General features: G+C 37.5%; 1 protein-coding gene across 1 annotated transcript; it reads left to right on the top strand.

Moving 5' to 3' along the window:
* The first annotated feature begins 3,231 nt into the window (after nucleotides 1-3,231).
* Nucleotides 3,232-4,912, top strand: LOC122281932 (gibberellin 2-beta-dioxygenase 1-like). The gene is made up of 3 exons (XM_043093807.1): nucleotides 3,232-3,767; nucleotides 3,897-4,245; nucleotides 4,483-4,912. Exons 1-3 carry the CDS (start codon nucleotides 3,367-3,369, stop codon nucleotides 4,738-4,740), a joined length of 1,008 nt encoding a protein of 335 aa, XP_042949741.1. The 5' UTR covers nucleotides 3,232-3,366; the 3' UTR covers nucleotides 4,741-4,912.
* Nucleotides 4,913-12,786: the final 7,874 nt, after the last annotated feature.

Here is a 12,786-nt window from a genome sequence, read left to right as displayed (position 1 = left end):
GTAGGCACCCCCCGCCCCCGCATGGGGCGGATGGGGAAAATCCCTCCCGTTCCCCGCCTCCTGTGTGCGGGGGCGGGGTACCCCGTCCCGCATGACGGGGTACGGGGTGGGGGGGCAGTCCGTCCAACCCCCCGCACCCCCCTTCTGGGCGTGCGTCCGGCGTGGCAGAGAGAGGAGGGACGACGTGGCAGAGGGAGGAGGGACGGCGTGCGTCCGGCGTGGCAGAGGGAGGAGGGGAGGGGAGGGACTCAGGAGAAACTTTCTGGGTATGGGTTTCGGGGTCTCGGACGCGGGGGGAGGGGGGGGGAAGGGAGTTCGCGAGTTCCACGTCGCAGAGCACGGCGAGTTCGCGAGCCTTCTTCATCAGCTCGCCCTTCCGCTTCGAGAACGTCACTTGCCGGCTCGGTTTCATCTGCACTTTTCCCCTCGATTCGTTTCTTCGTTTCATCTTCAGGGCTTAAACTTATATATATATAATATATATTATATATTATATATATATTATATATGATACGTAACGGGACGGGGGAAAAACGGACCGGGGGGAGTCCGTCCCCGTCCCCCGCCCCCGTTGGGGTTACAGCTTACGAGTCGGGGGGCCCCGCCCCGCCCCGGCCCTGACGGTGCGGATGCCCCGCCCCGCACTATGCGGGGACGGGGCGAACGGGGTCGGGCAGCGGGTAACGGGGCCCCGTTGCCCACCCCTACGTAGTATTGTCTTAAGAGTAAAGCCCCATGTCGCTTGGGTGTTACCGTTGAAATGTACAGTTCAAGAAATTTCTTTTTATTTAATAATTAAAAAAGTTATTTTAAGTATATTAATATATTTTTTATTTTTTAAAAATATCTAAATTTATTAAAAAAGAAAAAATAACCGGCGGTAACTCCAACGTTAAACTCTGGACGATACAGTAATCCAAGTTATCCGACCCTTGTCCAACAGCGTCTTGTCCAAAAGGAAAAGGGTGGACGCTGTTGGACAAGCTGGCACTGACAGATGTTCTGTTGGCACAAATACGGATAAAGAAGTAATAATAATTTGAATAGAATAATAGAACGAGCGAAAGAGAAAATTACGAATTTTAGGAAGAGACGTCATGAAAAGCTCAGGCGTACCCCACCCCCACCCCCCCCCCCCCCCCCCCCCCCCCCCCCCCCCCCCCCCCCCCCCCCCAAACCCACTTGGCAATCGCCACCCATGCACGCGTTGTCCGTAATACCCACCAAGGGGACGCTGACCCATCATTCCATCAACACTTGTGCTTTCCCTCCAAGATACAAACTCCGAAAAGTTGTCTTCACTCCTGACTCATCATTGACACGTGCTTATTTCCGTACATCTTTGCTCACTTCAATTATTATTTATTTTATTTTTTTAAAGAATTTTTTACACCCTTCAGACATTTAAGATAAATAAATAAATATCATAAAATTAATAAAAAAAATATTTACTTAATCACTAACTAAAAAAATAATAATAATGAAAATCTCCACGACATTATATCGGTGACTACATCTTACAACAAAGAAAAGAATGGTCCCCCAAAATAAGAATATTTTTTTTATTAGACGGACCCTGTTGGCGATGACCATCCTTTTCAGTCCAATTCAACTGGACGGACCCTTCTTTGGAACAGTCAAGTATTTTGGCTACTGTTTAAAGTATACAGTTTGGTAACTTCTATAACCCCATCATATATGAGTAAGACTTAAAAAGGGATGATGCATGCATGCTCTAAAATATCACGCCACCAAGTTCTTATTGAAGAGTTGAATATCAAATTAACACATATGGATTGGTATTTGGTAAAGTTTGAATCATTATGGTTTTTGGACCCTTTTTTTAGATTATTCTTTCCATCTTAAGTAATTCATGGTCTCAAAAAAACAAAAAAAAACAAACAGAAGTAATTCATTGGCATGCTTGATTTGCGTAAAGTAGCAGCCCTCATGGGATGCTAGGATTCCCCTTCGAAGTAACAAATCTTCTTGACATGGTGAAATTAGAGTGATTTAAAGGTAAAATTAGAGTGATTTTAAGGTGAAATTCTATTAGATTTAAATGGATTTAACACTAAATTAATTAAAGGTAAAAGTCTATCATTAACGAGATAAAATGAACTGAGCTCTTTATGTGAGTTCCTAACAAAATAGAGGTAATACGGTGTTACTCAACCAACACACCATTGATTCGACGTTTCATATGGGTCTCTCTAGTACTCTAAAAATGACAGCACGTACGTCTAGTTAAGAATACAAAGTATATAATTACGATCTAGAGAAATCCTCTAATTAGAAAGCAAGACGTGATATGGGTTCTCAAGAAAATTCCCTCCTATAAAAGAAATACACGATAAATATAAAAGATAAATATTTTAAGTATCAAGAGATTTTATAAAAATAAATCTACAAAATTATATGTTTAGATGTTATAGGTTAGATTGTAAAGTTCATTTTTATTATAAAATAAATCTAACGTATCATATGAAATTATATCAATTTGTGAGTTTATCTCTATGTGATCGATTTTTTAGTCTACATCACTTCTCAACATAAAAACACCATGTCCAGACCCTACCTGCATTCATTCCAATAATTTCTTGAGTCCACAAAGAAAAAGTCAATCATCCTCTCAATTTATTTTCATTTGAGCATAAAAATATAATCTTAGAAATTCGAAGATTATTTAACTTTTTCCTCTTATATGATATCTCACTTTAATACTCATTGAACCTTCATAAATCTAATTGGACCACAGATGAATTGAATTTTGCCATTGCTATTGCAATCAATAGCTCTCTAACCAAACGTCTAAAATTCATTACTATTGCAATCAATAGCTCTCTAACCAAACGTTTAAAATTCAAAAACGCAAAGGAAAATCAAATACAAGGAATATCGTTGATGTGACCATTTCCTTTTCAAAGCAATAAACTTGTCATGTCAATTTTAGTGGAAGAAACTCGAAGTAGTTTGTACCATCAAGGGGGTAGTGATGGCTGGACCGCTTTTTAGCTTGATAGTGATGTTCATTCCATTTGAAACGGTTGGTAGCGTGAAAAAAACAGTAAAAACAATGTTTTAATTATCTTTTCTGAACTGTTTATTTAATCATTTTCCATTTTAAAAGAACTAACACTCTGCAGTCTGTCTGTTGTCTCTCACTCTCCCTCGGCAGTCGACTATTTGCAAGTCAAAAGGAACCCACGACCCACCCATGAAAATTGTACTATAAAAGGGCCAAGAGCCCCCAAACCGTGTAGTTAAAGCGCCTAAAACAACTCTCACCCAAATCCATTTCTATAGCTCTTATCTTTTCATCCTAACCCCCCCTTACAAACACGCAAGACACCACCGCCTACAACAATGGTAGTCCTGTCCAAACCAACAATAGAACAGTACTCTTACATCAGAAACTGCTTGAACCCCACATTATACTCTGAAGTTCCCCTGATAGATCTCTCGAAACCCGACTCCGACCACCTCATAGTCAAGGCCTGCGAGGATTTTGGATGTTTTAAGGTCATAAATCATGGAATTTCAATGGATTCTATCGCCAACTTAGAATCTAAAGCTGTCAGATTCTTCTCCCTACCACTCTCACAGAAAGAAAAAGCAGGGCCTTCTTCTCCCCTGGCGTATGGTAACAAGAGTATTGGACCCAACGGGGATATTGGTTGGGTGGAATACCTTCTTTTCACAGCCAATCTAAATTCATGTTCTCAGACATTTCTCTCAGTTTTCGGAGAAAACCCAGAACAGTTTCGGTATGAAATTCAGATAGAACCAACCTGAAGTTGAACTTGATTCAGAAGGATAACAATTTCGTTTTTTGTTTTCCGAATATCTAAGTAATTGCTAAAATAACACGTTTATGCTGTTTTTGTTTATTGCAGTTCTGTTTTCAATGACTATATATCAGCTGTGAGGAAAATGGCATGCAAGATTTTAGAATTGATGGCTGATGGATTGAAGCTTCAACCGAGAAATTCGTTCAGTAGGCTTCTGATGGATGAACAGAGTGACTCTGTTTTCAGGCTAAATCACTACCCTCCATGCCCAGAGCTTCAAGCTTTGAAAGGCGCCAACATGATCGGATTTGGAGAGCACACTGACCCACAAATCATTTCCGTGCTGAGATCCAACAACACATCAGGCCTCCAAATTTCTTTAAGAGATGGGAACTGGATTTCAGTCCCACCTGATCAGAACTCATTCTTCATTAATGTTGGAGATTCTTTGCAGGTACAGCTACAGTTATAACAATAAAGGAAATATTACAGTTTCATCAACCCTGTTCCCATGGATAAGATACAGCTTAGTTGGTTGATTCATCGAGTTTTTTCTCGTCTTTATTCAGTTTTCATTACCAGTCTTATCGAACATGGCGAACATGGTTTTTTTTTTTTTTTTTTTCCACCTTTATCTTACAAATATTATTCTGTTAACGGTTTTCTTTGTTTGGTGGATCGATGTATGCAGGTTATGACTAATGGAAGGTTCCAAAGCGTGAGACACAGGGTATTGGCAAACAGCTTGAAATCTAGAGTTTCAATGATATATTTTGGGGGACCACCTTTAAGTGAGAAAATTGCTCCATTACCCTCACTCGTGAAAGGAGAAAAAATCTTGTACAAAGAGTTCACGTGGTTTGACTACAAGAAATCTGCTTACAATTTAAGATTGGCAGATAACAGGCTTGAGAACTTTAGAGAATTGCAGCCTCGTAATGTAACATAACTCTCGCCTTTTAGGAAAAATAAAACGGTGTCCAAAATGAAGGCCCAACAGATCCTGTATCCCATATGTATTTCCCGTTTATGTACACTAAACCTATTACATGTAGTGTGTGTGTGTACTGTTTAAAATTAAATAAGAAAAGAAATTGGTTTCGTTCAATAACACTAAAAATGTTCCAATTAAAGTAATTTTAGACTTTTAAAAAATTCGAACAATTTTAAATATTAGGCTCAATTTATAGATCATCAGCTAGATTTATAAATAAGTATTCGAGATTCAAAACTTTTAGGCGAGGCTGACGACCTGTGATGCCCCCAAACTCCTCTTGGGATTTGACAGAGCTTGAAGTGATGGGACATACAACACAAGGTCACATACTTTTGTTTATGATAATTAAGAAAGCAATGCACCTAACATGCTTATGATAATATGCAATATTCGCAGCAAATAAGATTTTTTCTTGAGCAATACACAATGTACTAGAATACTAATCCCAAAACACAAGCTCTTCCATTAATATTCACATATCCAAAAGGACATATCATCCATCCAAAAAGTTTGTAATCAAACTAAATGAATCACCAAGCCACTAATGCAGTTCGACTATTATTGCCAAAATCACATCCAAAAATTGGAGTATCATCTCCATTAGCTCTTTTCGTCTCATCCCCAATCTACTTGACGTCATTCAACTTGGAACACAATGCTCCATTAGCCCCTGACACAGCTTCTACCATTCCGGAGGGAATGGCAGTTGAGACTACCACAGTGAGATTTATAAAATTTTAGCTACTAAAGCTCCTAAGCTATCAACTATACAAATAAAAGCATGTATGACAGTAATGTGACATGTGTGCTTGATGACATGAATTTGCTTATACATGACATGACTTAGAAACATCATAACTTGACATGAACATGGCATACCTACTTGTGTGAACATAAAACACTCATTCTTGTTTTGAGAAGGAGTACTCGGAGAGCTCTCTTGCCATCATCATGAGTACCCTTTATATTATGGTAGATCTACTCCCTTCACTGTAATATCTGGTTGCTCATATGCCTTCATCGTTGTACTCAACTACTTGTATCTCATTAACTATAATACAATTTAGCTTGATCAACGTTTCATGCTTGACTCAAAAACATTTCATGACAGACTCTTTTACTTCATGACATGTATTCATGCTCTTAGACAAATGTTCATGCTTGTTACATATGACAACATGGCATGCCCTAATGATTGTGAATATAGAATTCATATCATTATGAAATATGACAAGGCATAACATCGTGAATACATAAATTATACCATTATAACTATATGGCATGGCATAACATTAAGAATATAGAAATCATATCATTACAACTACATGGCAAGGTATAACATTGTGAATAGAACAATTATAATATCATGATAACATGGCATGGCATATCATTGCGAATGGGACAATCATAACATCATGATAACATGGCATGGCATAAACATTTAGAATGAAATAAACATAAATTATAATATGAATCTATGTGCATGAATCTTACCACCTTACATACATAAATATACCACAAGTAAGTTAGAAGCTAACTTACAAAATGTCATGGAACGTAAGCATAGCGTAAAAGAGCGTTAGCTGAAATGGGAGATGTTCTAGGTGGCCTGTCCTCTTTCGCTTGCAAAGTTACCCCTTAACTTTTAGAAAGTTAAAAATTTGCCCCTTAACTTAATGAAATTGCAAAAGGACTCCAAAATTTACATTCCTCATGTAAATTTCATCCTAAATCCAAATATGATCTTAGAATTTTTAAAAACTAAACCCAAGTATGAAACCCATGATTTTGTTACTACTTGGCCATCTAACACAATAACATGCTTAAACCAAAAATATTAACTTATAAAAAGCACATCCTTAGTTCTAATATCATGTCAAGATACTAAATCATGCATTTTATAAAAGCCTAAACTCACCACTCCAAAAAATAACCCAAAACATCAAGATTAGGTCAAACCAAACCAAATCTTGGTGTTCTTGGTCTAATACTTCCATATCAACTCCAAGAACTCCAAAACTCCACATACAACACTTCTAACATATTTATCAATCAAATGTAGGTGGTAGGATTCTTGCCTAACTTTGGAAATGACAAAACACAGCAACTTAGAATCGGTTTGCATGGAAATTGAATCGTACATGCTCTTGACTTGAATCATAGTGACTAGATCCTTGATTTTCATGCAATGAATCTTAAAAGAACACAACCATATACCTCACATTCAAGTTCTAACTTCATCTAAGCATTAAATCTAACATGTCGTAGCAAATAATCCATCAAAACAAACATGAAACACAAGAGCCTCTAAATCATGCATAAAATCAAACTCTTGAATGTTCAACAACAATCCGACAATGACCTAATTCATAAATCTTCAAAATCCATTCTTATTACATATAGAAAATCTTTAAAAAAAAGATTTACAAAACCATAGAACCAAGATCCTAAGGCTAAAATCACAAACTAAAGCAAAAAAAACTCTTTTTGACCAATTGGTTTCTATCACTCCATAGATCATGCAAAAGCCATTTTTGTCAAAACTTAACATGCTTAAAATCAAACCATGACTTGCATGAAGATCATATCAATACCCCATAGCATTGGAATTTACATGATTCTTCTACAAAATAACACAAACTCCCAAGGCTCAACAACAAACTCCAAACCAAGCACGTACCATAACATCAATAACTCATCATCCAACCTTCAAACCTCCAATACAAATTAACCAACACTCTACCACTTAATCAAGACTCAAAGCTAAATAAAAGCACAAGAGATTTGAGTTAGAAAAATAACTTACAAGGTTGGAAAACAAAGGAGGACTACAAGTCTGTAGCATAATGTTTTCTCTCCAAACTCTCTTAGTTAGCTCTCTAGGAAAGAGATGAGAAAAGAGCAAAGTGTGAGGGAGAAGGAGAGGTTGGCATGGGCTATGGAGGGTATGACTTGGAGTGGGTGTAACGGATGACATTTGCTGTGAAAGTGGCTTGCAAAGGTGGAGGAATAACCTACTGGAAGGGCACAAGTGTTGTTGGCCAAATTGGTGTTTTGACTGCAGGAAAAGGTTACTTGTTTGACTTGCCATAAGTAGCACTATTTGGGGCTGATCGTAAGGTGTCATGTCAGCCAAAGTATGGCCTTGTAAGTGGTGGAATCTTGTGGAGGAAGCTTGGTGAAACAAGATAGTTTCGATGGGACTAAATGGAAGCTAACTAGCCCTATTTGGATGTTAAGCTGAGTTGAAATGAGTTGAGTGTTTTATAAATAATAGTGAGTTGAGATGGTGAAGTGATTTTTGTGAGGCCCACCTAAGATATGTTTAGATGTATTTGGATGTTATGATGATTTTATATGTATTTATGAAAAATTGAAAAAGGTTGTGGCTTCTGCGTGTAAAGAGGTGTTGAATTAAAAAAGGTTGTGGGTCTCACATGTAAAGAGCTTTTGAATTGAGATGAGTTTAGCGATTTGAGAGTTTGGTATTTGATTGTTATACTCAACTTAAAATTAGAATAAATTGAGTTGATTTCAGTTAAGTCAAAATTCCAAACAAGGCTTTAATGGACTCATTTGGGGTTTGATTGGGCTTTCAGTTAGGATTTATTCCAATCCTGATTGAGTGGAATTTAGGGTTTGGAAACATTTAGGATTTCGGTTACTCTAACTATTTCGGGTTTCAGTTATCCTCAAAATTTTGGGATTTTATTAGGGTTGAAACCCTATTTTGGTTGACCAAAAAGTACTTGAATGGATGGAATAGTGAATGGTGTAAGAGAGCATGATGGCAATGCTTGATTTACATTCTATCACTTACACACTTGTACTCCACTTGACAAGTGTCCAATCACTTTTCAATTGGATGCCTAAAATTGTGCCATGTCTCCAAAAAGGTTTTCTAGGGATCCTAAGTGGATTTGAACATCCTATATGGTGATTTGACAGTTGTTTGAACCAGATGCCACGAGACGCTCTCTTGAGGGTTACTATTCATCCATAAAACATGAAACTTTTTATTGCCCCATCAAATCCTAAATATTCATACAGCAATCCATTTCATAAAACTATACCCTTGAGTGCCTTAATTAAATAAAAAGGAAATTTTGTCTCTATAGTGGATTAGGATCCAAATACGCTAATGGACTAAAACTTAATCGGTCTTTTGATTCATGAAATCAGAGATTTCATGACATTTCTAAGCTATAAAGAAATTCATATATCAATTTTCTTTCAGAATGTTACATCCTCCCATCCTAGAAAATAGATTCTGTTGTCAAAATTTCAGTGTGCGGACAAAAATAAAACTAACTACCACAAAAAAAAGAAGGAAGATATTCTCAAACTAACACCCATCGTTGACCATGAAGTTGTTTGGCGATAAGGGTGTTGGCATCTCCGATGAGTTCAATACGGTATCCTGAGGGATAGTGCAACACGTCGTTGTCATACTCGTAATTTGTATTGATGGGTAGCACAAGATCGATATTAAGTGCAATCCCTTCATCATCATTGCTGAAAATCAGTCTCTCCTTGAGATGTCAATGTCAAAGGGTGGACGACATCGATGTTCTAGAAATCTTGGACATCTGTAACGCATTGTGCTCTTCTGCATCACGACTTGACCCCATTTGCTTTTGTGATTTTCATTCCTGAAATCTTGTTCCATCCTATCTTGGGTTTGGCCTACCTCTTTTACCTAAAATGAATCTTCTTCTTCCTAAGTGATACCTTGGTATGCATCCAGTCATTATCTCAAGCTCGAAGTTCCTTAGTTGGCATAGTTCTTCTACCTATCTTGAGCTACCTTCATCCTTTTGTCAATCAAGAGATTTTGCTCCTTCATTTAATGTGGGAATTCAAGGCCAAAACTATACTCCTTCCAACTTTGTCTCAAAAGAATGGTAGCCTAGTTTCATAGGTGCCATTTCAATGGTGGCCTAGGAGCTATTTACATAAGAATTTCCACCAAGGCAAAAATATTTTCACCCAATCCCCTATCCTCCAAGATATAGGCCCTAGTCATATCCTCCAAAGTTTGGATAGTTTGTTTCATATGTCTATTCCCAAAATCAATTTAAACTCCAATAAGAGGAACACTCTCAAATCGTCTCTCAATATCTACCTTCCAACTTTTGTAGGGTACTCCATATTTACTTGTGTACAAGCAACAATGCTCCTATCAATAATTGTCATCATTATCATATTTGATGCAACAATTCATTTTCTAAACTGAATATTCGTGCAGCGCTATAGATACTAAGGGCAGCGTCGCACTTGAGTCAAACAGTGTACAGGCTGTAACCTTAACGGCTTGACATTAGTCCATAATGACAACCATGTAGTACTATCATAAATTGCAATTCAACCAATCTTAGCTAAGTTTAATGATACATAGGTCTTAGAAAAATACCAGTGACGACACCATCTCTTTCAGTCCCTAGGGCGTTAGCATTTACATCTCCCAAAGTGAAAACACACACTCTAATGGGTACTTGGTACCTCGGCTTTGGTTTGCTATCGATGTTGGGAGAAATTCCACTTTCCTGAGCTTCATTAGGATAGTCCTTCTTCATATGGTCTTGCTGACCACAATTGAAACAAGCATTTATAGTGAGTTTGCATTAGCCTTCATGTTTCCTACCACACTTTCTACAAACGGGTAGTGGAGTGGGCATTTGTCCCCTAGTCATGGTGCCCTTTCCCTTATTCACTCCAGTTATCACTCTTTTATTTTCTGAGCTTCGACTAGCAGTAAATGGATAAGCTCTCCTTTTCTATGAATTAATGTGGGCAGTAAAGCCTTTATGCTTGCTTCGGCAATAGCTACCACATTAACTAGCTCTTGGTAATTCTCAATTTGGAAACAAGGCACTTGGATGTGGATCCTTGGTTGCTGTGACACCCCCAGCCCTCGCTTGGGATTAAGCGATGACTGCAGCATAGAGACATGTAACACAAGGCTACATATCCCTTCTACATGATAGTTAAGATGCAATGCACCTATTGATCTAGCTGTATGCAGTATATCGCAGCAAAAGTTATACTTAGGTCAAATAAAATAAGACGATATCATGGTACTGAAGTACATAAATCTCAAAATAGTAGTTTTCACAAAAATCTTTCAAAAGACTTAATTGTTCCAAAAGAACTCCCAAAACATGGGACCATCATTTCTACTGTTGTCAAAACGGACTATCCACCATCAAAAGGGGTCCCATATTAAAATGTCCTCTAGTGAGGCCGCTCCTACTTGGCCTTATCCCAATTTCTCGGTTCAGAACCCTTCTCAGCTCCTCAAAGAGCTTTAACACTTTAGTGATAAATTGGTCTACAGCTTCCAGCCTCTCCAAAATGGATGGCTCCAGAGAGACCTCATGTCTCTTTGGATTCTCCTTAGGGATCTGGGGAGCTGGTCTCTTGCGCTTTCCTATGACTAGCTTCTTGAGTTCCTATCACAACTTCTACCATTCTGGGTGAGGGAATGGTAGTGAAAACTACTACAGTGAGAAATCTCAGTAAGTAAACAAATAACATGTAATAGATATCTAAGCATATGAAAACAAACCAAAATGAATGCATGAACATGAATTTTCTTATGCATTTGACTTTTGAAAAAATACCACGAGTATCAAAACTTTCATAATCTCTTTCACAAAATATATTTTCACCATTTCATTCTTGTTCATTAAAACAGACATATGAGCTCAAGTTCTTGTTCATATAACATAGCATAACTTTTCTTTAGAGCTCAATGCCTTATTTTTTGACTTAAACATATAGTTGGATACCTCACAGCTCCCTCATGCATCGTGTGTTTCCCGCTAGTTACCGCATCAATCGTTGGCCTACTTTGACCAAGGTGACTACGTCTTACTTTTAATCATACTTATTATAACAGTTCGCCTTTTCACCTTCATTCTAGGGCACCCACTAGCTTTAGGTGCAACTCCGCTCCGGTATCCTTTTTTTTAGGAACCATTTCAGCTTCTGACTATACTTTTTTGACTTAGGGGTTACCACTCTATTTTAGTCACTCCCCGTCCTAGTATTTGGAATCGTGACAAAACTTTAAAAGACTCTTTCTTTTTAGAAAATTTTCATGAAACCCAGCAAGTGACATGGACTATGAAACTTTGTGCTTTCAGGGGACACATGCAAACGCCTAAACTCAATCATAACCATACATCAAGAAATCATGCACAACCATATACATTTCATGTAACTTCTTGAAAATATTAGAACATGCAACCATGTTCTTAATCATAAGCTCTAAGACATTAGATCGACAAGCAAGAAGCAAGCATTCACAACTTTAATTATAAGCCTTTAAAACTTTAATCACATCATGCTAACCTTTCAACTATGGTCACGGCCAAAACCTTTCATTCTTGACTATACCTCACACCAATCTTCATGAACTTAGAATCTTCTAATGTGTTTAACAAAACTTTATCAATGAACCTCCATTTATAGCCAAGAACATATAAGTGAACATGCTTATGAAAAATCAATTATTAATTGGATTTAATCCTATAAAAGATTTGGTTATGCAACAACCTTTATGGATATGTTAAGAATCATGCAATCCAAAACCCTTAATATAGCCTATCATTCCATTTTCATGATATAAACTAACAACAATAAACCATTTCAATCCTATGTTGAACAATCATACAAGGATCCAACTATATCACATGGAAGAATATCATCATTTCGAGTATAATCATACAACGAAACAACAAGTGAGTTCACATTACATATACATAAAATATCAAGTACAAGTTAGAAATTTACTTACAAAAATCCACAATCGATAAGTGAGCAAGCTGAAAATATATATAACAATCATTAGGTTCGGTTATTCAAAACCCTAACCAGTGTGAGTGAGTGTGTGCTCTTGACATCTCTTCCAAGAAAAAGGCTCCCAATATTCGGGCCTCCATTTCTCAAGTCTGAATTGTGCATAAACTAAAACCCTAATTCAAATAAACACTA

This window comes from Carya illinoinensis, chromosome 11, assembly GCF_018687715.1.
Source record: "Carya illinoinensis cultivar Pawnee chromosome 11, C.illinoinensisPawnee_v1, whole genome shotgun sequence".
Taxonomy (NCBI): domain Eukaryota; kingdom Viridiplantae; phylum Streptophyta; class Magnoliopsida; order Fagales; family Juglandaceae; genus Carya; species Carya illinoinensis.
This window is presented reverse-complemented; position numbering and strand designations above follow the sequence as displayed.